The following is a 22,580-nucleotide window of genomic DNA, read 5'->3' on the forward strand; positions in this document are numbered from 1 at the left end:
ATTATTTATTTGTTAAGAAAGTTATGGTAATTAGGATTAATGTAACTAAGGATATAAGCAATGGTTGTTTGTAAATTGGAAATTTTGAGCTACTTTTTAATGTTTTTTGATGAATAAATCAAATGAGATGTGATTATAATGTTAATAAAAACTAAATCAATACAATTCTAATGAATAAAACTATGGCTAATGCTCCAAATAACATTATTAAGTTGATATATTATTATTATTTTTATAAATTGACAACGACGGAATGTGAAATGCAAATTTTGGTAGTTTTTTTGCCCCAAACTCAATTGAATGATGAGCATTTAAACTCCAAATTAGTTAATTTTGTAGTACATTTTACAATAACAAAGATCATTTGATCTAAATAAATTGAATAACTATTATGGTTTAGAAGTTAAATAAGGGTCAAAGCCATTTACAAAGAAAATATGTTATTTTTGTGTTCATTTTGGGCCATTTCAGGGTCACTTGTACATTTTTGATTGTGTCATGTTTATTTTAAGTCATTTAAACCATCTCTTTTATCTTTTACTGGTCACTACCTGTACTTCTAAGGGCCATACCAGGGTCACTAGTACATTTTTGATTCCATCATGTTTATTTTACCGTATTTCTGAGTCCCCTTGTAGCAGTTTTAGGCCCATAAAAAATAACCACTGTGATTTTCCCTACCACCAGATGCTTTTGTTTCATACATAAGCGACACATGCCATGGATGGATAACAATGAGTGGCCTAGAAAGGGTTCATCTATCCAAAAAGAAAGAAATGCTGGCATCACTCAGGCATGCCATTGACTAAAATAGATGATTTAGCTTCAGGCTACATGTCGCGGCATCTCCTGGGAGATGCATTTGATGAAGCTCAATGAACATGTTCACACAAGCAGACAAAATTGTCAGTTGCCAGCGAATGCATGGTTGCATGGGTTCGAAACCCCACCCATCCCCATCCCCCTTGGTGGTGATAGGCGGCCTGGATGGGGCAGGTGCTGGAGAGCATCCAGGCCCTTGCTTGGTGGGCCAGATCCCATCCTATCCCATCCCATCGCGTCCTATCCTCTTCCTATCTATCCCCCTTCCTATCCCGCCCTTGCAGTTATGAAGGGGAAACTAAGTGATGTGACAGTGATAAATGAAGCATCCCCACGGCCCCAACCGCCGCTTTTATGCCTTTTTCAAACGGCAGTCTTTTTCACAAGCCGCCCACCATTTTCTTTTTGGTACCCTCAACCCTTCAAGTCTTCTTTTATTCGTACCTACTGAGAGAGAGATAGCTCTTCAGCTTTTCTGTTTCCACGACGCTAAAAGTATTTTTAACTTTTAGCGTTTTCATCTGGCACTGGTCTTTCACATCTTTACCTTTTGTCGTCAAGCTTTTTTTGTTTTTGATGTGTTGGAATGTTTAAAATCGGGTTTATGAATTATGGCGGCTCGCCGTCCAGGGCAAAATTTGCATTCATCATGTTCACTTATTGTTAACTAGAGCTAAATTGGAAGAAAAAAATCATGCTTTTATGCATCAATGCTCTAGAAAAAGTATTGTTATGTACTTATTTTTTCGTCCCCTACTATTTTGACAATAGGAATATTCATAAAATAAACTTTTCAGCTCTAAGACGGGCGACATTAATCTGTATAGCTGATGATTTATTCACTGCTTATCTTTTACTTTGCCCCAAATGTCAATAAGACTGCTATAGTGGCTCTATTGTTTGCTTATTTATGAAAGTAACGCCTCTGAGATGAATTCTGACGCTTTGCTAAATTACCTAGCGCAAGTGTGTCAAACTCATTTTTGTCGTGATTTACTCGAATATTTGGAGTAGAAGCCGCAGGTGTCTGTGTTGTATTATGGGATATTTACAGACTTATTAACCTGGAAATATCCATGTATTAGTCCTAAAAACACAAGAGGCAGGGTTCAAAGTGGGTAGATTAAAGAAGCAAACTATACTGTAGACTAACGAAGTATCATTTTAAATGTATTTGGTTAAATAAGGAAGAAAATATAAATATTCTCTGACTAGTAGACTATAGGAAAAATACACACATATATGACTTAATTGAAAACCACCAATGCACATGATTAACTTTTAGGCACCACACAAATGGCAGACTCAGTAAGTAGATGAACTATGTAGACATTTCTTTCGGTTCATTATCCCACTTAGTAGGACATTTTTGTCCCAGCACCCCACTAACTTTACACCAATCCAAAGTAACCCCCCAGCCACACAAACACACAGTCATTAGTGCAGCCTAATTTGTCAAAAACTATTTTTTTTTTACTCCCTTGATCTAATAAAAGAACATTTTGTTTGGCCGAAACATGATAGTTGCGAGGCATTTTAGAACCACTTCTAAACAACGTATGCACATTTGTAGCTGCTCTGCCAATGTTTATTCATTTTGCGTCAGAATAATAATACCCTAAGGTAGACTGGATGTCAATAGATGTTCCCAGAAATTAAAAAAAAATTATATACATATAATTCATATAAATACTCATACATACACACATACACATACATATAATATGTATATATGTGTATACGTATATGTGTATCTATGTGTATCTATGTGTATCTATGTGTATCTATGTGTATCTATGTGTATATATGTGTACATATGTGTACATATGTGTACATGTGTACATATGTGTATAAATGTGTACATGTGTATAAATGTGTACATGTGTATAAATGTGTATATGTGTGTATATGTGTGTATGTGTGTATATGTGTGTATATCTGTGTATGTGTGTATATCTGTGTATGTATGTGTATATATGTGCATATATGTGTATATATGTGCATATGTGTATATATGTGCATATATGTATAAATATATATATATATATATATATATATATATATATATATATATATATATATATATATATATATATATATATATATATATATATATATATATATATATATATATATATATATATATATATATATATATATATATATATATATATATATATATATATAATTGTTTTTGTCTATTTTCCATAAATATATAAAAATATAATTTTTTTCATATATTTTTCATGTACATAAATATATATTTATAATGTATTTTATTTATTTGATTTGATAGGCAATTCAGGTTTTAGTCTTGAGCTGATCTGGGTTTTAGATTTGGAAAAAAAGGCTTTGGAAAATGTGTGGTTGTGTGTAAAATTTGGGTCAAGCTCATCAAGCAATAATAAGCAGCGGCGCACCAGTCACGGTGCTGAAAGCTCACAGCTGCATGCATTTGGTCCCAACGGAGGAGGTGACCGTGCTGGCGTTTGCCGAGGAGAAATGATAAAAGACTGCGTGAAATCTCTGATGGGATCTCTTTAAGCGCAATCATTCCAGGCGCTGATTTACATTTCATGATATCCTGCATTATGTACTGCCTTTCTAACCAGAAATCCACCGTAATGAGTCTGAAGGCAAAACAGCTGTCAGGCAAGCCTTGCATTTTTGAAACCCAAATGTTTTTTGATAAACTACTACTGACATACAGTTGGGTATGAAGATACATTACGATTTAATGACGAATCAAGTCCGTTTTTGACCGTCTTTAAGTGTGCACCGTCGAGCCCGGCTGGCCTTAGAGGTGCCTGTGGAGGACCGGAGCGCCTCCCTAATGGACCTTAATGGCTTTTATAGTGCGGTTCAGACTTCTAATGGGGCAGTATGTCTGACGGGGGGATGCTCCTCTCTGGACCATTTGGAGGTTCCTAATGTGACCCCAGTAGAAGGATACATTATGTATCAGTAGTTTCTTTCACTGACGGTTAAATAAAGTGGAAAGCAAATATGCAGAAATGGAAAGTGATGAGAATTTGCAAAAGTGTGGGCAAGGGGGGGGGGGGGGCAGAAAGAAACAACCAAATAGACACTAACTCATTGGCTGCCGTTGCTAAGGAACGGATTTTCATTTGCTCCTCCCAGTCCAAATGGATTAGACGTCTAGTGGCGTTAATGTCAGTGAAATATTAATATTGACACCCAGCCTTTGCAATTTATATCAATTGGAGGTCTATTGTTGTGCTATGTTAATTGTTGGTCACTTTCTTGTTAATTTTTAATTCCAAGTGGTAATTACTGTATTTTCACAACCATAAGGCACACCACATATAAGGCGCACCCTCAACGAATGACACATTTTAATGTTTTTCCATATATAAGGCGCACCCTCAACTAATGATATTTTAATGTTTTTCCATATATAAGGCGCCCTGTCTATTTTGGAGAAAATTTAAGACTAAGTGCGCCTTATAGTCGTGAAAATACGGTACTGTTATATTCGGACTACAAAAGCAAACATTCTATTTTTCATGTACAAGTCACATCTTTCAAAAAGGTTATAGTCTGACAATTGTGGTAGTTTAAAACTAGATTGGATAGCAAGTAATTGAAATGAACAAGAGATGAAGGATGAAAAATGTCACATGGATTGGACGTTTATGATGGTCAAAAGCAGTGAAAGAGTTAAAGCAGCCTCCAGAGAAGGAAATATACCATGGTGTATTATTGAGGGACACTTTGGTGCTAAGCTTCTTATTGATAAAAGCAGTAATCTGCCTGGCAGAAGGTAAGGAGGATGGGATGTGTGCTGATATAATATCGCAGCTGAGGGGAACGCCGCCGCCGTTGGAAAGCTGAGCCTTCAGAAAGCTTTACCTAAAGAACTTGTGTATTTGATTTGATTTTTTTTAGAGAGAGGGTATAAGGCAGTGCTAATAATGAAAAAACATGAAGATTCTGCGACAACCAAAAGATTGTGTAGTGGTAGAAAAGACAGAAGATTAACATTAAGCCATATCGGCCAACCCTTATTTAAAGTTATGAAATCGATCTAATAATTTAGCTAAATTATTAAAAATGACTACATATTTGAATGTGTCACCAAGCACAAAATATTAGTGTTACTATTGAGAGCTTTTAGGTGCATTTTTTAATGCTTGCATATTAATGAAGGCTTTTTTCTCCAATTCTAACCTCAGTAAATACCTGAACTCCATATAATATTAAATATCCCTATTTATGTAAATTCTCCTAGACATGAATAATAATTAGAAAAACCAAAATAGGCAACATACGGCTAAGAGAAAGATCCCTCTTTTCTTCTTTTTATTGTAAACATCTATTGAAGCAGTCTAAGACTTTTACCAGATGCTGGCTAACATCTCAAGTGATCACAAGCTCTTGTAGATTGTGTCAGTTTAACAAGCAATCAGCACCGTCACCATTAATGACAACATTAGGAAAGAAAAGCCACAGGCCGTGTCTATGGATGCAGCAAAAAAAAAAAAAAAAGTAAGCTGAAACGGTACCAAAATAGTCCTCAGCACTTCCCGTTTCTTTTCTAATGTCACAAACAATGCGAAAATACCCAATGACTGACAGGCTGCAAAACAACAGATGTTAAAGATCTGTGACATCACAGATGTTTTTCCATGTACGGCATCCCATTTCACATCAGGGAGAACAGATTGGTCAAAATGTATAATGAAGTTGCTGCCAAGTAATAGGACAGATGTTACCCCCGTGCCCTTTACCTTATGATTAACAATGCTGTTATTGATGCTGGCTTTTGTTACAACAGCAAAGCTACTGTTATAGCCATGACAGGCTTATGTTATATCGTGAAAAAAGCAGTAATCTACCTCTTAGGAAAACTGAACAGGACATTTAAGAAAAACTGGGTCTTCTTAATGACACTACAATGCATTGTCAAGTAGGCTGCATAGCCTGTCTGACTAATGTATAGCCTTCCACTCCTTTAAAAGGCAGTCACAAAACTTAATATTTCAACGAATGACAATTTAACATTTCAAGCTGGCACAATTTAAGATTTCATATGCTGCTTACTAACAAATGTACGCCCTCCCAAAACCAAACAAACACACCTACACACCCACACGCACAATAATTCAAGTCCGCATAACACATTTTATCAAGTCAAATTGTTTAAAATGAGTTACTAATACTAAAAAAAAATTAAAATTTTGGAAAGTTTAATTTTTTACAGTGTGTTGAATGCTACAATGCATTGCTCTTGTAGTTTATGTCTATTATTATATTAGGAAAGCTTTTTTTAATGATTTGTATGCAAGTGATTATTCATTCTTGGCGTATCTTGACAACATCATCTTTACTTCCACGACTTTAGGTTTTGTTTTTCATCTGGCACTGAAATGTGTGATATCGCGCGATGGGTGCTGCAATGACTCATCTCCGCAATTAGGAGCCGATAATTAGCCCCTGTTGGGTCCAGGCAATCTCACCTTTTTTCACAGCCTTCTAATGAGTGTTCTACATTTACATAAAACATACATGACAGCATCTAAATCAAGTTATGATGGTCCTCTAAGGATATATGCTTAAAACCAATTCAGTGGACCATTAACATTGACATATAATAGTATAATATGAATGATCTTACCTGTTTGTTGTACTTGGGTTGACTTGTCTTGTAGCTGTAATCAGAGTACTGGTCTGAGCCAGTGGAATGGTCATCTCCTCCAGTGCCTACAAAGGTATTGGTAGCTGGAAGGTCTTGGACCGCCTGATGTTTTTGAGTACCAGAGGGAGACTGGGCCTGAAGCTGAATGGAGGGCAATGGCGAGTTGGAGCGGTAGTGGCGGCCTATGTCGGGGCTTTCCGGCGAGTATGTCAAGGGCAGATGTATCCTGGGGCTATCGTTGACTTCATCGAGGTTGAACTTCAGGCTCTTTTGTAGGCCCACTTCCTCGTCTTCCCCGAGTGGTTTGGGAGATTTTGGAGGTTTTCCCTTTCTGCCTCGTTTGCCTTTGGCATTTTTGACGGGCGGTTTGGGTGCGTATAAGTCTTTTGTTTCCTTCTTGCCAGGTTGATATCCACTCTTTGTTTCCGTTTGGATGCGGTGACGTATGAAAACTACCGCCAATATGAGTAGGACGACACCCGCCACGCCGGCTAGACTTCCGAATAAAATGTTGCCTCGTTGCACGGCGAAGCCGTGGTCGGGATCGCCGGCGATATCTCGGTCTAGGGGAGTGTAAAGACTGTGCCCGACCAGGGCTTCCACGAAGGTGACATTGGAAATGGTTTCGTTGACGTAGATGTGGACTAAAGCGGTGGCGTGACGTGCCGGTTTGCCTCTGTCGCTCACTTTGACAACCAGGCGATGAAGTCCGCCATATTTTGGAGCCATCTCCTTTGCCAGAGTGATCTCTCCACTAGATGGCGAGATGCGGAATAACTGGTAGGGGTTACCACCGGCTATGCTGAAGATCAGCTCCGCATTAGGCCCGCTGTCCAAATCCTCGGCCTCTACCATCTCCACGTGGCTATCGGGAGATGCCAAGGGCGACAAAAGCCTGAATGAAGAATTAGAAGGCTTTGTGACGACAGGATCATTGTCATTTTCATCCAGTACGTTGATAGTAACGCCCACATAAGAAGATCTAGGAGGTTGCCCTCCATCGACCGCCTTGAGACGAAAAGTATAGCTGCTTTCTTTCTCCCTGTCGAAGGAGAGGCTGGATAAGATGGTGCCGGTTCCGTTTTGAACCACAAATTTGCCTCCGTCTGGTTCCACGGAGAGCTGAACGTGAGCATTTTCCCCTTTATCAATGTCCATGACTGTTACCATCCCCACCGGGCTTAGGGGAGGCATGTTTTCTAATACAGAGAAGCTGTAGCCACTCAGCATGAATTTCGGGTCATTGTCATTGCGGTCCAGGACTTTGATGACAACGGTGGCTGTTCCTTTATGGACAGGCGATCCTTTATCGGCGGCGGTGACCCGGAACTCATAGTGTTCCTTGTGTTCTCGATCCAACGGGTTCCGGGCTCTGACTTCACCCGAATTTGGATCGATCTCAAATAAACCCTTAATAGACGGATCCGCCACAATGTTGTAAAGAAGCTCAGCGTTCGTCCCACTATCCGCATCGGACGCTATCACATCTAGAACTTTTTCCCCCGGTTGGTTTTCTTCGGCAAAATCAACCTCAAACAAAGTTGGGGAGAAAACCGGGGAGTTGTCATTGACATCCGTGACCTGTACCTTCAACGAGTTAGTACTCGAGAGCGCTGGATTTCCAGAATCTACAGCCACAATCTCCACTCGATAGTCCTTAACCCTTTCATAGTCGAGTGGGGTGGTGGTCTGGAGGAAATATTTCCTCTTGTTGTCGCTGGATGAGTCGCTGATTGGTCGAAGCTGGAATGGCACATCGCCGGCGACCACGCAGGTGACCACGGCGTTCCCGCCCTCGTCTTTGTCAGAAACTTGCACCAAGGCAACGGCTGTTCCCACCGGCATGTCTTCGGAAATGTTAGCCACTCCTTGGCTATGAGTCACCAACCCGATTCCTCGTATCTCCACAGCCGGAGCGTTGTCGTTTTGGTCCGTCACCAAAATGGTGACAAAGGTTTTAGAGCTCTTTGGTTGTGGACCCTTATCCCTCGCCACCACGTAGAAGGACAAACTGTCGATCTCTTCTCTGTCTAATTGTCCTTTGACGTAGATGATACCACTGGAGCGATCGATTCGTAAGAATTTTGGCACGGGGTCTCCGGCTTGGTGAAGCGTGTACTCAATTTCTCCATTGGGGCCCATATCCGAGTCGTTTGCTTTGACCTACAAAAAAAGAGAGAAAAAAGAAAAGATGTTGCCGTTCTGCTTGTAAAATCTTACACTGCATCATATGTAAGGAGCTTTTTACATCGTATGTAAAGATATTACAGAATTTTATGATTGGGTGATATCAGAAAAAAATGTTAAGCAATTTTGGGTGAAAAAATGCAACTTTGCGACTTCAAATGCACTAGATGTCAAAAAACTCATTTAAATTCATTATAATTGGACATTAATCATCAAAATTGGCACAAAAAAAATTAGATAAATCATGTTTTTAAGTCAATAAGCAACTCTGGAATCTTACCTGCAGCACAGAATGCCCAACTGGGCTATTCTCCAACACTTCTGCTTCATAGGTTAATTTTTCAAACTTGGGTGCATTGTCATTGGCGTCTGTGACGACCACTCGCAGTAGAGCGCTGCTGTATCGTTGCGGATTCCCCCCATCCACCGCCTTGATGGTCAAGTCATAAGAATCCTTGAACTCCCGATCCAAGTTCCCCAGAACGATGAGTTGTGGTAACTTTCCACTCCTGTCATCCGCCACTTGGAGACCAAACAACGTAGTCGCATCTTGCCCCGCCGTCAAGGCGTAGTCGCTCACGCCGTTCCTATCCGTATCCCTGTCGGTCGCCAATGGTATGGCGAACAGCGCCCCCATGATTGTGTTCTCTGGGACGGAAATGGTGAGCACTGACGAAGGGAACTGTGGGGTGTTGTCGTTGATGTCCTGCACCTCGATGCGTCCCTCAATTAGTCTCGGGCTCTGATTCTGGATCAAGTCCGTGACGGATACTTCAAATTCCAGGTAGCAGGGTTTCCCCCGGACCAGTAAGCGGCATTCCCTCAGCGTTTCTCTATCGATGGGGATCTCGGTGGTGAAGATATCGCCGGTCTTTCCATCAACGCGTAGATAAGGGGCACCGACCTCCAGTTTGTAGAGATGACCCGAGTCTGGCAGGCCTTGGTCGGCGGCCAGACTCCCGATAAGAGTGTTGGGAGGTTGCTCTTCTTGGACCCGGTAAAGAATGCTCCCTTGAGCGGAGCTGCAGAGCAGCACCGCCAACCAAAACAGCATGACTAGTTGATTTTGTTCCATGGGGTCATGAGAAGATATTCCTGTAAAAAGACAAAGATCATGGAGGTCAATTTCAGTTCATCTGTAAAGACATTGTGGTGCCCCGACGTTTGGTCACCAGCTCTCAAAATTATATTCATGAGTGAGAGTTTAATATCTAAGAGAGGGAGTTTAATATCTAAGAGAGAGAGAGGTTAATATCTAAGTTCTGTTTAATATCTAAGTACTGTTTAATATCTAAGTACTGTTAAAAACAGTAGATATTTAGATTTTAAACTCTCTTGAATATTAAACTTTAACTCATGAATATAATTTAATTTTAATTCTGGCAGTGGATGATTGCCTTATTGAGAGAAAAAGATTGAACTTATTGGCTTCTATTTATTATTGTTCTGCAAGGTTGAATTGAAACATTATTGGTATTGTATATTCTCTCTGTCCCAGTCAAAATGACTCCTATCAATAGCACCCAATCAGTTAAAAGTGTGCTGTATAGAGGCTTAACAAGCTGGTTTACTTCCAGGTGCTTTTATTTCTGCATGGCAAGCCTCTTTTTTCTTTTTTTTTTGTTCTCCTCAGGGTCCCAACCCCAGTTCAGATTTGTGTTTTTGCCTCGACTGCATTCTTTTTCTGCAAAGTTAAACATCTCCGTACAAGATAAAGCACATAGTACACGAATTATGTAGTTATAGATAGCCTATAAAAGGTCCACCAGCTTGCCGGGCTATTTTTTTTCTTCCCCTTTTTAGAAGGAAGCATCTGAACTATTGTATGATCACAGAAGACGATTATACAGCATGATGAATGTGGATCAGATAGTGGTAAATGTCTATGGACGTGCTTTGGCTCTTTATCGCCTAGTTGCAGTTTTACGTAGAAAAATATATACAACGACGTAAATATATGAAGAAAATGATTTTTTTTTCTATTTGAGCACAAGCAAGTGTGAAGTAAAACATTTCTCTTTTGATTCGAGTTCTTTCGGGTCATTGTTGCCGTTGGCAAGTTGCTCTGTCGGTGCTCCTCAAGTTGAATCTCGCTAGCGAAACAAGGATCGGAAAATGTGCAGATTTAGAGAAATGGCAAAAGGTTTCGTACTGTTCGACGTTCCTGGTGAGCTAAAGGTTAAATGTACATTGTGTGAATAAAGAGGGATAGCTTGTCCAAGTGTAAAAAAGTAGGAAAGACAGGCAGTAGTCAATCAACATATGTAGTTTTTGTTTATCAAGAGTTTTTTGCAGATGATTGTAGGATTTATAGTATAGTTTTTTTGCATTTAAGGGTTTTTAAGTTCATTTTTGGGGCCTAATAGCAGAATATGGAGACAGAAAAGATATTTAAAGCATTCTAAGGTATTTTTGTTCTACTTTTTTGTCCCCTTTATATGGAAAATGACCATTTTGTATTTAAAAATTGTAATCTGATACAGACCTGGCATCCACATTCATTTAGAATTGAAAAAATGAGCTGTTTCTATGCCATTTTAGTTCAATGAGTGCCCAGTTAATCAGCCTAAAATTAATTATTACTTAAAAAATGAAAAAAAATATATATATACCCACACACCTATACATCTGTTAATAAAACTGCTATGTTTTCATGTAAATGCTTTGGTAAACTTTCCCAATGCCAACAATAATAAAAGCAAACAAACGACATAAACAAGTTTCTTTTTATGCTGAGGAACGTGTTGGGTAGGTAGGTAGGAGATGTGCCCCCGAATCAGCTTGTCGCCGTTCAGGTCGACCACACCATCTGGCTGGGCAGATGATAATCGCATTTTTAGGGGAAATAAAGTGCTGACTTGCAGGAAATTGCACTCCTTGCCGTTGTTGCACTTTCAATGTTGGCCCAATGCATAGCATTTCATCATTTCAATGAAAAAATGCCTACCTTCTCAAATTGAAATTCTCCAATCTCCCACCCACTGTTAACTTGAGCAAAAATAAGACTACCATGTTTTCAAATTAATAAAATGAGTCAATCTCAACATACTATACAGACAACACGAAGTTGAATCTCCCCTGCCTGGTTCCCCAGACTCCATCCAGCACCCCCCGCGAGCCTGGTGAGGATAAGCGGTTGTGAAAACGAACAAAGCCAAAGAAAATAAGCTCAATTTGCTGTGGCTGCGAGGCATGGTGCCATCTGCAAAGCAGGCAAGAGGCCAACTGGAAGATATTGAGGCATAAGTGTCATCAACCATAACAATCATGTCACAATCAAGCCATGCCTATTACTTGCGTAAATATAGAATAAGAAATCATGGGCGGAGCTCCAAACCTCTGCTACTCTTTGCCCCCAATGTCAGGGTGCCCCCATTCATGCTCGATATGTCATACAAAATCCATTTCGACTAGGAAGAAAGTATATTTCCTTCATTTTTTTTTGGACTTTTGAAAGATCATAAAGCTTTTTTTTCTTTTGTCGGAAAGGGCACAGCTGTTTCTTTCCACTCCTTTTTTTGCTACTGTTCCACGCATGACTTTCAATGGCATTTTGAATGACAGCGTACACCTCCAATTCCTTTTAGCGTCTGACCGCAAGGCAGCATTTAGGCAGGCGCGCCAAGCTCCCTCAAGGCTTCCTTGCCTTCCGTGTCACGACTACAGCTGAGCTTCTTCCGGCAAAAAACATCACTTTAACTGCAAGGTGATTGATTCTCACCTGGAGCCCTCACAGTGTCCGTCAACCTTTGAGACGACCCCAAGGTTGGGTAGCAAATTCCTAACTTCTACAAGTCTATTATCAACTTTTAGAAAGATGTCAGACTCAGCCTACTTTTACATCCCAAGGGAGCTGCACTTTGAAGCCTTATTATACAGACGGCGTTGACCTTAAAAGGTAACGAGGTCTTCTTACAAACATGTACTGGCTGGGTTTGTAAACAGCACCAACCAAGAATTGGGTTGCAGTATCAGTTTGACAGGTAGAGAAGTACTAAAAATGTAAAAGAAACGAAATACTATCTCAGGAATCCAACAGTTTTTGACTCTATGTCAAAAGTATTCTACAAATTCTCATTGGCAAACAATTAGCTAAGCCACATGTGTCAAAGTGGCGGCCTGGGGGCCAATTATGGTCCGCTGCATCATCTTGTGTGGCCCGGGAAAGTCAATCATGAGTGCCGACTTTCTGTTTTAGGATCAAATTAAAATGAAGAGTATAGATGTATATTAAATGTCCTCATTTTCCCCCTTTTGAATCAATAATTGTCATTTTTTAATCAAATTTTTGTGTTTTTAGTTCAAAAATCATTGAGTAAAATCTAAAAATATATTTCAAAAAAAGCTAAAATACACATTGTTTTAGATCTATAAAAAACCGAATATTCAGGGCCTTTAATCCAGCTCTTTTAATCCATTTATGAAAAAAAATCTAAATATTATTTCTAACATTAGATTAGGAAATGAATCATCAACCATCAAATGAAACGTCAACCATACAGAGAGCTAGTATATCCATTATGTGTATATACCGTCTTTAAATGCTATTATATGTCTACTTTAGTAGTTTTCAGGTATTAAGCTAACAGGTTTGAGTCCTTTTATCTGAAAAGAAATGGAATCAAGTCCCATTTGCTTCTCTCTGCTTTCTAACTGTTGTTCGGGACAATAGCTGAGGTATTCTAAAAGAAAAGCGTACCATAATTGTGCTGCAGCCTGTCCTGGTTGCCATAGAGACAGATGATCTATGACTCTGTGGACTGAGTCAACGCGGTGACGGACTGGCTGACATTTGCCGTGCTACAGGTACAGACCAAATGACTCCAGTGGAAAATCAAACAAGGCATGTTGGTAAATTAACAATAGGCTATTGGCAAAGCACAGAATGGCATTGGTAAAATGTCATTAAAAGGGAGAAAGGAATGATTTTTTTTTTACTCCCTAGTTGCAGGACATGACCATAATGGATGATTATCTCAAATAGGTCCATTCTCTACTGCCTGACTTGCATTATCTTTAAATAAAAAAAAAAGAGAAAAAATCTATAACCCATTTCGCACACTGTTAATAATGGCTATGTCCTCACATGGTTGATGTTTGGAAATCATTTTGAATATGTTTCTTTTAGATGGAGTACATTTGTGTAAGGGTGTATTCATACTGACCAATCATGAAGGCAATGGTTACATATTTTAGGCTTTTAAAGATGCAAATGATGGCGTTAGATGTCAAATTTACAAGAGTTGCCACCATTGCATGATGAATTGATGAGAAAATTAATTATTTTGATAGAAATTGAGGATTTGTGGCTTTAATTTGACTTTTTTTTGTAGATGGTGACAAACTTTTAGTCAATTTGGATAAGAATGGGCTTGCAAACTAAGGATTGGTAGTTTAATTTGAGGAAAATGCTCCATGATGAGCCTATTGCTGAAAATTAAAGCGAGTAAAAAAAGCAAGTACATATTCTCTTTTTATCGACTAAAATATTGTCTATGTTCATAAAAACATATACAATTTGTCCTAAAAAAAACTCGTACTCAGCCATTCCAACCCAAGCGAGGTAAAGTGATACAAAAAAATAAAAGAACGGAATATAACCAGATTTTTCAGACTAAAAAATGTTTAAAAAATGATACAGATATTGTTATGTTTAATCTATTCTATCCCTTTAAATAGATGGTTAGAATCACTCCTGATCATCCCAGTTTCAACTTCTTTTCTTTTTTTGTGTGTCTGTGTGGTTGCAAGAAAAGCACAGTTAATTAATTCTTCATTACAAGCATTGGCAACGGCACGTCCAATGAAGCTGAAAGAGCAAAGCTTGATGGAATCTCATCTCTCAACATGCCCAGCGCACAGATGAGATGAGCACATTGATAGGGCTCATGTTCCAGGCACTTTGCGGGATATGAGCTAGAACCTTTTTACAACCCTGTTGTGTTTGTGGACTCTTTTGACAGCCTTGAAAAAGGGAGGCGGGGGAGGAATCGGGGTTTAGGTGCATGCCACGTGTCTAACAGACTATTAAAATGAGCCCGGAGAGGTTGAAACAACACCCAAGACTCTCACTTGGAGATTTCCCAAGTGGATGAACAGATTTTCTCTCCAATTTTTTTGCAAGAAGCCGCAGCGACGTTGGCTTATTTGACGCCCGAAAAATTCCACTGTTGAGCGAGCCCCTTCCACGCTAATGCACGTAATTAGTGTGTGATTTGTTGCTAAAAAGAAAGGACTACGGAGAAATGTTATAAATGGATCACATTTTCTGCTTGACTTAATCCTAATGCTATTAGAAAATGCAATTACCGCATATCGTTATGTGCAACGTGCGGCCACTTTTTCTAACTCAAGTGCGACGGAGTGAGTGCGTGCATTCCTGTAAAGGCTAGATTTGTTTTTTGTTATCATATTATTGACTGTTTGTGCCATTGACGGGGTGAGATGTCCAATTGTGTGGCGGTTTGCATCGTTTTGAAGGAGGTTTTTAATACGTTTATGAGTCGTAGACGTCCAAAACGGGGTTCCACTTCCAATGGTTTGGATGTGAATGACAAGTCACGATTCACAACTTGTTCCTACTTAACAAACCACGACATATAAAACAATCCACGACATAAAATGCCAATAAAAAGAAAAGAATAATTACCTCCAATCATGAGCACTTGATCCCAATCCGTCCAAAAAAACCCAGTACATCCACCAACCTCCTCCAAAAAAATAACTTCAATCCACGTCTAACTTTCCCGCATTAAAATTCAGACAATTTCATCCAACCACCAAGAAAAAAATTGACCTCCTCCCTTTCCTTTCCACTCTCCCCCCCCAAAAAAAAAATCCAATCTCCCTTTAAATAATTTGCCGATTAACCTGCGAAATGAGTGGCCTCACTCCAGTGGGAATGGCTTTCCTATGAGCCATGTTCGAATCCCTCAGTCAAAACGCTTGTCGCATCCCTTTATGTCCAAGTTTGTCCCCCCTTCCCTCCAAAAAAAGTGCGCCCTGAAGACGCGCTTTGCGGCGAAAGGGAGCTAAACGCGTCTGTGGAAAAAGGACGGGGTCTAAATAAAGAGCCCGTCTGAAGCAGTTCCAGAGAGCAAGTGGTGGCGAGATGCTGCCTTCACTGCCTCTCTTTCTCCTCCCTCCCTCTCTCTCTCTCATCAGCACCAGTAAGTAGGAGGATGGGATGGGAAGAGAAGGAAAGGGAGGTGGGGCTCCCTCCCTCCCTCCCATCAGCTGCGTAACGCAGCAACTTCACACTCAACATCCCGTTCCGCCCGGACTGCCTAGCATGAAATTGTTCGATTCCTGCAATTTAATAAGATCCCATTAAACTGGGTCACCTCAGATTGCCAAATGGAACTCGGTGGCTCCGATGCTCTTTCCCCCCCCACACCCCTCGGCCGGGTTGTTTAATCCCGACAGGCAAAAAAAAAAATCCATCCTATGATAGGAAAATGAGGAAAGCACTTGTTTGAATGTTAAATAACAACAGGTACAACTGGTTACTTGTTGATACGCATCCCATGTTGAACATGAGAGGACTCAAAATTGAAGGTGGTGATGGTAAAGGCTTCTCTTTATTCATGTGGCGCCACCCTCAGGCGAAAAGGGTAGTCGTAGTCTTATTGCAATGAGAGAAATAGGTTACGGATCATTCCCTGTTGATTTTTACTCACTTGCTATTCATTTTTTAAGGTTATTTCTTTACTGATTGACTACAAGTGAGAAAAATTGGCGTCCAATCTATTTTGATTTGGAAGGGGGGAATGAGAAAATACAGATTGGACTCTAGGACTGACGTAATTGCAAATAAAACTGGGGATTTTTTTGTCAAATTTTAGTGGTAGCTCATATTTATGGTGAAAACAGCGTAGTGAGTTGCCAAATTTTGTAGTGTGTAAAAGATATGAATTGGGAAAAAACATGGAGGGCAAAGTTTAAAGTATTTTCTCCAAAGTGAATAGAGAAGTAACCTTGTAGAATTGAATAGAGTGTAAGAAATATCTGCTACGTCTCTCAGTGTGATGCACCACAGACAGATTTCAAAGTAAACAAGCAAGTAAACAAATGCTGTGCATCAAAACTCAATGCTTGTATTTTTGAGTGTGCATAACATAAATTAGTGGGAATTATTTGCAAGACAAAGTCCCCCCATGCATAGTATATTTTTAATTCTGCCACACTTTGACTGAAGCAACTTTGAAAAGTTCCCAAACTCACAAAAAAACATAAGTAGGACACTTTTTATCCAAAATTGATCAATTCCTGACCAAAAAAACATCCCAATTTACTTCCATGACCTGAAAAAGCCCCCAAATCTACAAGAGATGACCCAGAAATTCCATAAAACCACCAAGAATATAAAAAAGTATATTATTATCACGCCCCAAATACGCCTGTAAGAACAACAAAATTAAAAACATGAACTAATTTACTTTTAAGAATAAACATCTACCTCATTTAAACTCGAATAACTAGCCATAACCAACATTCACATCCAATCAAAATAAACAGCACTGAAACAAAAGTCAACAAGTGATGGAAAAACCCGCAGTCTGTGATTTATGGGATGGCACCACAACTTCCAGGAGAAATGACATTTTGCAGTTGATAAGGGCAAACGTGGAATGATTCATATGCGAGATTGGCCTACTGTACTTACATTGGCTTGGACGAGTTAGCAGAAATGCCGGAGCAGTGTAATCATAGTAAGCAGTGGACTTTTACTCAAGACTGGAAGTCAGCATGTCTCTGTAGGGAGTGCAAAAGCATCCCACACCACATTACTCTCTCTTCCTTTCTTCCAAAACACTAATGGCAATGATGGTAAACGCTTAGTCATAAGTAATGAAGCGGGAGCCACTAGACAACCAGCGCTCTCTCTTTCTTTTTGTTACATTGTGAAACTGAAGTATAATTTTCTATCTCTGCCACTATTGAGTTTATCAGAGGCTTTTTCTGCCGGCAAAATTTTGGACCCCCACCCTAAACCTCGCCACCGACCCCATCTCTCATTAGCTGCAAACACACAGCTGTTGGGTTACCTCTCCAGGGCTCCCATTAAGGTCTGCCACTCAGGCTTACAATGTCCTCCAGCCAATCATACCAGAGCACCCACCTACGCACTATTACTGCAAAGCTGGCCAACCAGACACATTAATAAAATTCCAGAATTTGACACAGGTGGTCTGCTCTTTCTCTCCAAAGAGAAAAGTAAAACACCCTCACATTTAAAAAAAAAAAGGCTACAAATCTACTGACATCCAAATCAACCAAAAAAAAAAAACATTCATTGTTGGATCAAAATCGGTCATTTGGTTCTCAAGTGCGTCCAAATTCACTAAAATCAACAATTGCATTGAAGAAGTATTCATTGTTTTTTATCAAAATCCATCATTTGTTCCTCAAGTCCGTCAAAATTCACTAAAATCAAAAATCGCATTTAAAAAGTATTCATTTTTGGATCAAAATCCATCATTTGTTCCTCAAGTGCCTCAAAATTCACTAAAACCAACAATCCCATTGAAAAACCATTCATTGTTTTTGATCAAAATCCATTATTTGTATCTCAAATGCCTCAAAATCCACTCAAAAACTCCAATTAATTTCCATGAGCACAACAAACCTCAAATTAGATGTTTACAAATCTACTTATCCAACATTTTATGTCTTATTCAGATCCTTTTTAGATGCCGGTAACCTCAGCTAAAAAAGGTCAAAACATAATCATCCATTTTGGGATTTTATATCATCTTTGTGGAGTAAAAATTTCCAGTTCTCTGATTCGTGAGCTTTCTTTAGTCACGCACTAAACGTTCAACTCTCTAAACCCATGAGACATTTCCTTTTATTTGTGTTGAGAGCAACACGGCGTGGCTGTGATCGCAGTCATTTGCATCCTTCTAACCTCTTATCAGACAACGCACCTGCACTATGCTGCCCCGCCTCCACCAACACACACACATATGCACGAAAAAATTAAAAAGGAACAAAAAAAACCCAAGTCAACATCGATTTTAGGGAAAAAATAAACAAGGCGGTCCACAAACCTCAAATAAATGCAGTAGGAATGAAAATGTAACATCTGGTGTTGTGTGTGAGAGCACAAATCTTCAAGGATGCTTTCACAGCATGCATTTGGCCTTTGACGGCTGATTGAAAACACCCACACTCGCATCCCAAGGTGTGGCGAGACAAGTTACAACGTTTAAGCCGACGGGGATCACTGTTTGGACCCGTTATGTGATTTACTACGGACATGGATTTACTTTTTTTAAGACTGGAAGTTGACTTAAGCCTCTGAAGAAAGGCATAGTCCAGGAAAAAGAGGACTCAGTGAGTGATATATTCGGGAAACATAGTTTCCTATGTTAACCCTTTATAGGGAAACCCACTATTTTTGGTCTTTAAAAAAATTAAAACCCTATAAAAAGGCATAAACATTTTCTATGGGTTTTGGGGGCATTTTGAGATAATTCCATTTTCTCATTGACTGCCATTGACGTTTAATCCATTAGAATTGAGGCAAAATTGATTTATTGGCTCTCTTTCAGTCAAAAATTGTTAAAACAAGGGCTCACATTTGGTTAAAGGGACAATATTAAGCTGATTTTTTTAGGTGAAGATGCAAAATTTCTTGTCAATGGAAAAAAATGCATCAAGCTAAACTGAAATGATACAAAAGTATATAATGTAGGAGTTATGTATATATTTCTGGATGTCTAAATGGCAAACCCTGACATGTACCCAACTGAACACACAAAACCAAAAGAGTTCAACTGTTACAACCCTAAAATATAATTAAAATAGCCCTAAAATTCAAAATAAACACTGATTTAAATTCTACTGTAGACATTTACTGCCAAGTCCTAAAAAAACGCATATCATATCATTTTCCTTTCAATAAAAATTCCATGTAAGGTAAAGTGTACAATTGAATTGAAAGTCACCTGATTAAGGACAAGTATTAGTTATTTACTTCCAAAAGTTTCACTCTTTCAGCCAAAAAAAAAGAAGGTAACAAAAGTTAAAGTTTGACAAAAAAGCCATTTCTTCTTCTGCAAATTTCCAAGGCTCTCTTGGTTCAATAATCGGGAAAAGGCATTGCATTTTTTTGGCCTTGCAAGGTCAAAGCGAGTCAGTCCTGCTATGTCATGCATAATATTGACTGAAGAAAATCAAGCTCGGGGAAGAGATTGATGCTTAAAACACTGAAGCCTTTTAGAGCAGTCAAGCAGCAGCTTCAGCTCCCAGCGTGCTGTAAAATGTGCTTTTTTTTGTGTTCGCTCCATTGCCACTTGCACTTCACATGAACTGGACTAATTTGTGCGTATAAAACTTAAAAATCAAGCAAACAACCTGACAAATTTGATTCGTGTACTATGTCAACTCTGACTACATCAATCAAAGGCTTCAATTTATTTAAACAGGAGAAAAAAAAATCTTAATACGCTCGACTAGATGAAAGCCAATGGGAGGGAGGCTAGGTTTCATTAAGTAATTGATTAGAAGAATAATGATAGTCAATGAATCGTTTAATTGTTCAACTTAAAAATGATGTTATCTTAATAACACTTTGTTCTTTATTTAGTAATTTTCCTCTTAAATTTTAAAACAGGAGTTAAAAATGTCATTTGCATTTATTTAATAACAAAAAAATCAAGAAAAAATGTAAAAATTTTGCATTTAAATGGATCCCATTAAAAAATATAGGAAGGATAAAATAAATTTAAATATGTTTTAATTTTTGGGCTGATGAAATATTGCATACATTTTATGACAGTAACAAACGATCTATATTTTTCTTTCTAGACCTAGTTGAGCAAATATCCTCAAAATATCATTTTTCCATGTCATAACAAAGTCAATAAATGCTTTTTTAATATTATTTCTTGCACGTTAGAGTATTCCTTGGGCATGATCTCCATTCTAGTCAGTAAAACTACTCAAATCTAATTAAAACGTGGAGGCCAGATGTTATGCTTTCACCCCAAAGAATACATTTGGCTTACAACATGTTATACATATTTTAAGAGGCTTTTTGGATTGACAATAAAGAAGAAAAAAGCAACAAAAAGGGGGTCACCCACTGGCTATTCTCATCCTAACACCAAATGATGGTCAACTCAAATTTCTTTGATAGGAGACATGCCAATCCATTGATTTTTCTGGTTCTAGTTTTTATTTACGGAGAAAAACAATTTTTGGTTGTAAAGCCGTGTACACACACCCCCTCCCCCCTCCTCCTCTCTCTCCTGGCGACATATTTCACATTTATTGTATTTCATTTCAAGTCATTTAAAAAATGTTATACACGGTATCACACCACATGGAACTTAATTTCACACATCATTAGAGGATAACATCTTTTAAAGCACTGTCATTAAATGCAGCCAGTAATCGACTGACTGGTTTAACACAAGGCATAATAAATAATCCCCCAAAAACTTTTATGAAGGCAAAGGTATAATTCAATTAATTCAACCTCTGACTTGGACCACAAAATTAGAGATTCATCCCCAACGTATAAATTTCATGATACTTGTAGTATAATGACGATAAAAGCATTCAATTCCATTCAATTGTACATTTTTTTTGAAAGAAAAATGATATGAGATGCAGGTTTTTTTTAGGACTTGGCAGTAAATGACTACAGTAGAATTTAAAAGCGCCTGTTTTGCTATCATCAATGTTACAGTTGCTTAACTGTCAGGATGGTGCGAATATAAACCCAGCCCCGTGGCCAATATAAACAACAAGAAGATAAAAACAGAAACGGAAAACATACCATAGCTCTGAGCAATGTGAAAATCTTTCAACCCCCTCCAATATTTAAAATACAAATATACAGCACTCGGGGTACGGATATATTCAAAAAACGATGGAGATATTATACTGTATAAGACAAGGGTGTCAGTTTAACGTCAACACTTTCATGTGGACCATTTTAGCTATGTTATTTAGATTTTTTTATATAAATGTATTAAAAGAACTGGATTAAAAGCCCTGAATATTCAGCTTTTTTATATAGATCTAAAACAATGTTTATTTGAGCTTTTTCTATATATATTTTTAGATTTTACAAAAGGATTTTTGAACTAAAAACAGTAAAAATGGATTAAAAAATGACACTTATTGATTTAAAAGGGGGAAAAAAAATCAGGAAATTTTATATACATCTATACTCATTTTAATTTAATCCTAAAACAGAAAGTTGGCATTCCCGGGGCACACAAAATGATCCGGCGGACCAGATTTGGCCCCTGGGCCGCCACTTTGACACCTGTTACAAGACAGTCAGTCATAATGAATTGGATGTCTAGTGGCGTCAATGGGTGGCCTTTAAAGGGTTAAAAGCAACCAAACATGAGAACTGAAGGCAATTACCTGTCAGAAATGCGGCGTGGGTGGTGTCTAGGCACTTTTTGTTGAACTTTAATTAGAATATACAACCCCGTTTGACATTTTTGGAAAAGATAACTCAAATTTCTTGCAAGGTATTTGATTTTTTTTCAATGTACTATTGCAGTTTTCCTCTACTGCAACCATGAAGTCTGTCAGTCTGACTTGTTTTGAAGTGTATGCCATGAAACAGAGGAAATGGGAGGCCTTGCATGTTTAATTAATAACGCTAATCAAAGTTAATTAGAGCATCTTATAAAAAATGCATACAAACGAGAGATGGGCTTTATCCTTAAATAACAAGCCTCCTGTTCTAGATTGGCTGTTCTATTACGTGCTAATTAGATTGCACTGGGGAGTGTTAATGAGAAGAGTTCATTTCAATTTTAGCACAGTGTGGCCCAGCCCCAACAAGTGTTAAGATCATATAAGCGGAAATGACTCTTTGCATGGGTGCAAATCCACTTTTCTTGCCTGCTGCTTTTGTTTACTGACTGCAGGGGAAAGT

General features: G+C 38.6%; 1 protein-coding gene across 3 annotated transcripts in view; it reads right to left on the reverse strand.

Moving 5' to 3' along the window:
- The window catches only part of pcdh1a (protocadherin 1a), a 68,462-nt gene extending 52,677 nt beyond the window's left edge, over window positions 1-15,785 (reverse strand). For all 3 annotated transcript variants that reach the window (XR_013329822.1, XM_077740971.1, XM_077740970.1), the window contains exons 1-3: window positions 15,318-15,785; window positions 8,949-9,763; window positions 6,461-8,644 (exon numbers count right to left, since the gene is read on the reverse strand). Coding sequence is in view for 2 of the 3 variants with exons in the window: in XM_077740971.1 (XP_077597097.1) it covers window positions 6,461-8,644; window positions 8,949-9,763; window positions 15,318-15,327 (3,009 nt within the window). In the remaining variant the exon portion in view is untranslated. The remainder of the gene's footprint in view (window positions 1-6,460; window positions 8,645-8,948; window positions 9,764-15,317) is intronic.
- Between the last annotated feature and the right edge of the window lie 6,795 nt (window positions 15,786-22,580).

Source organism: Stigmatopora nigra, chromosome 19 (genome assembly GCF_051989575.1).
Source record: "Stigmatopora nigra isolate UIUO_SnigA chromosome 19, RoL_Snig_1.1, whole genome shotgun sequence".
Classification (NCBI taxonomy): domain Eukaryota; kingdom Metazoa; phylum Chordata; class Actinopteri; order Syngnathiformes; family Syngnathidae; genus Stigmatopora; species Stigmatopora nigra.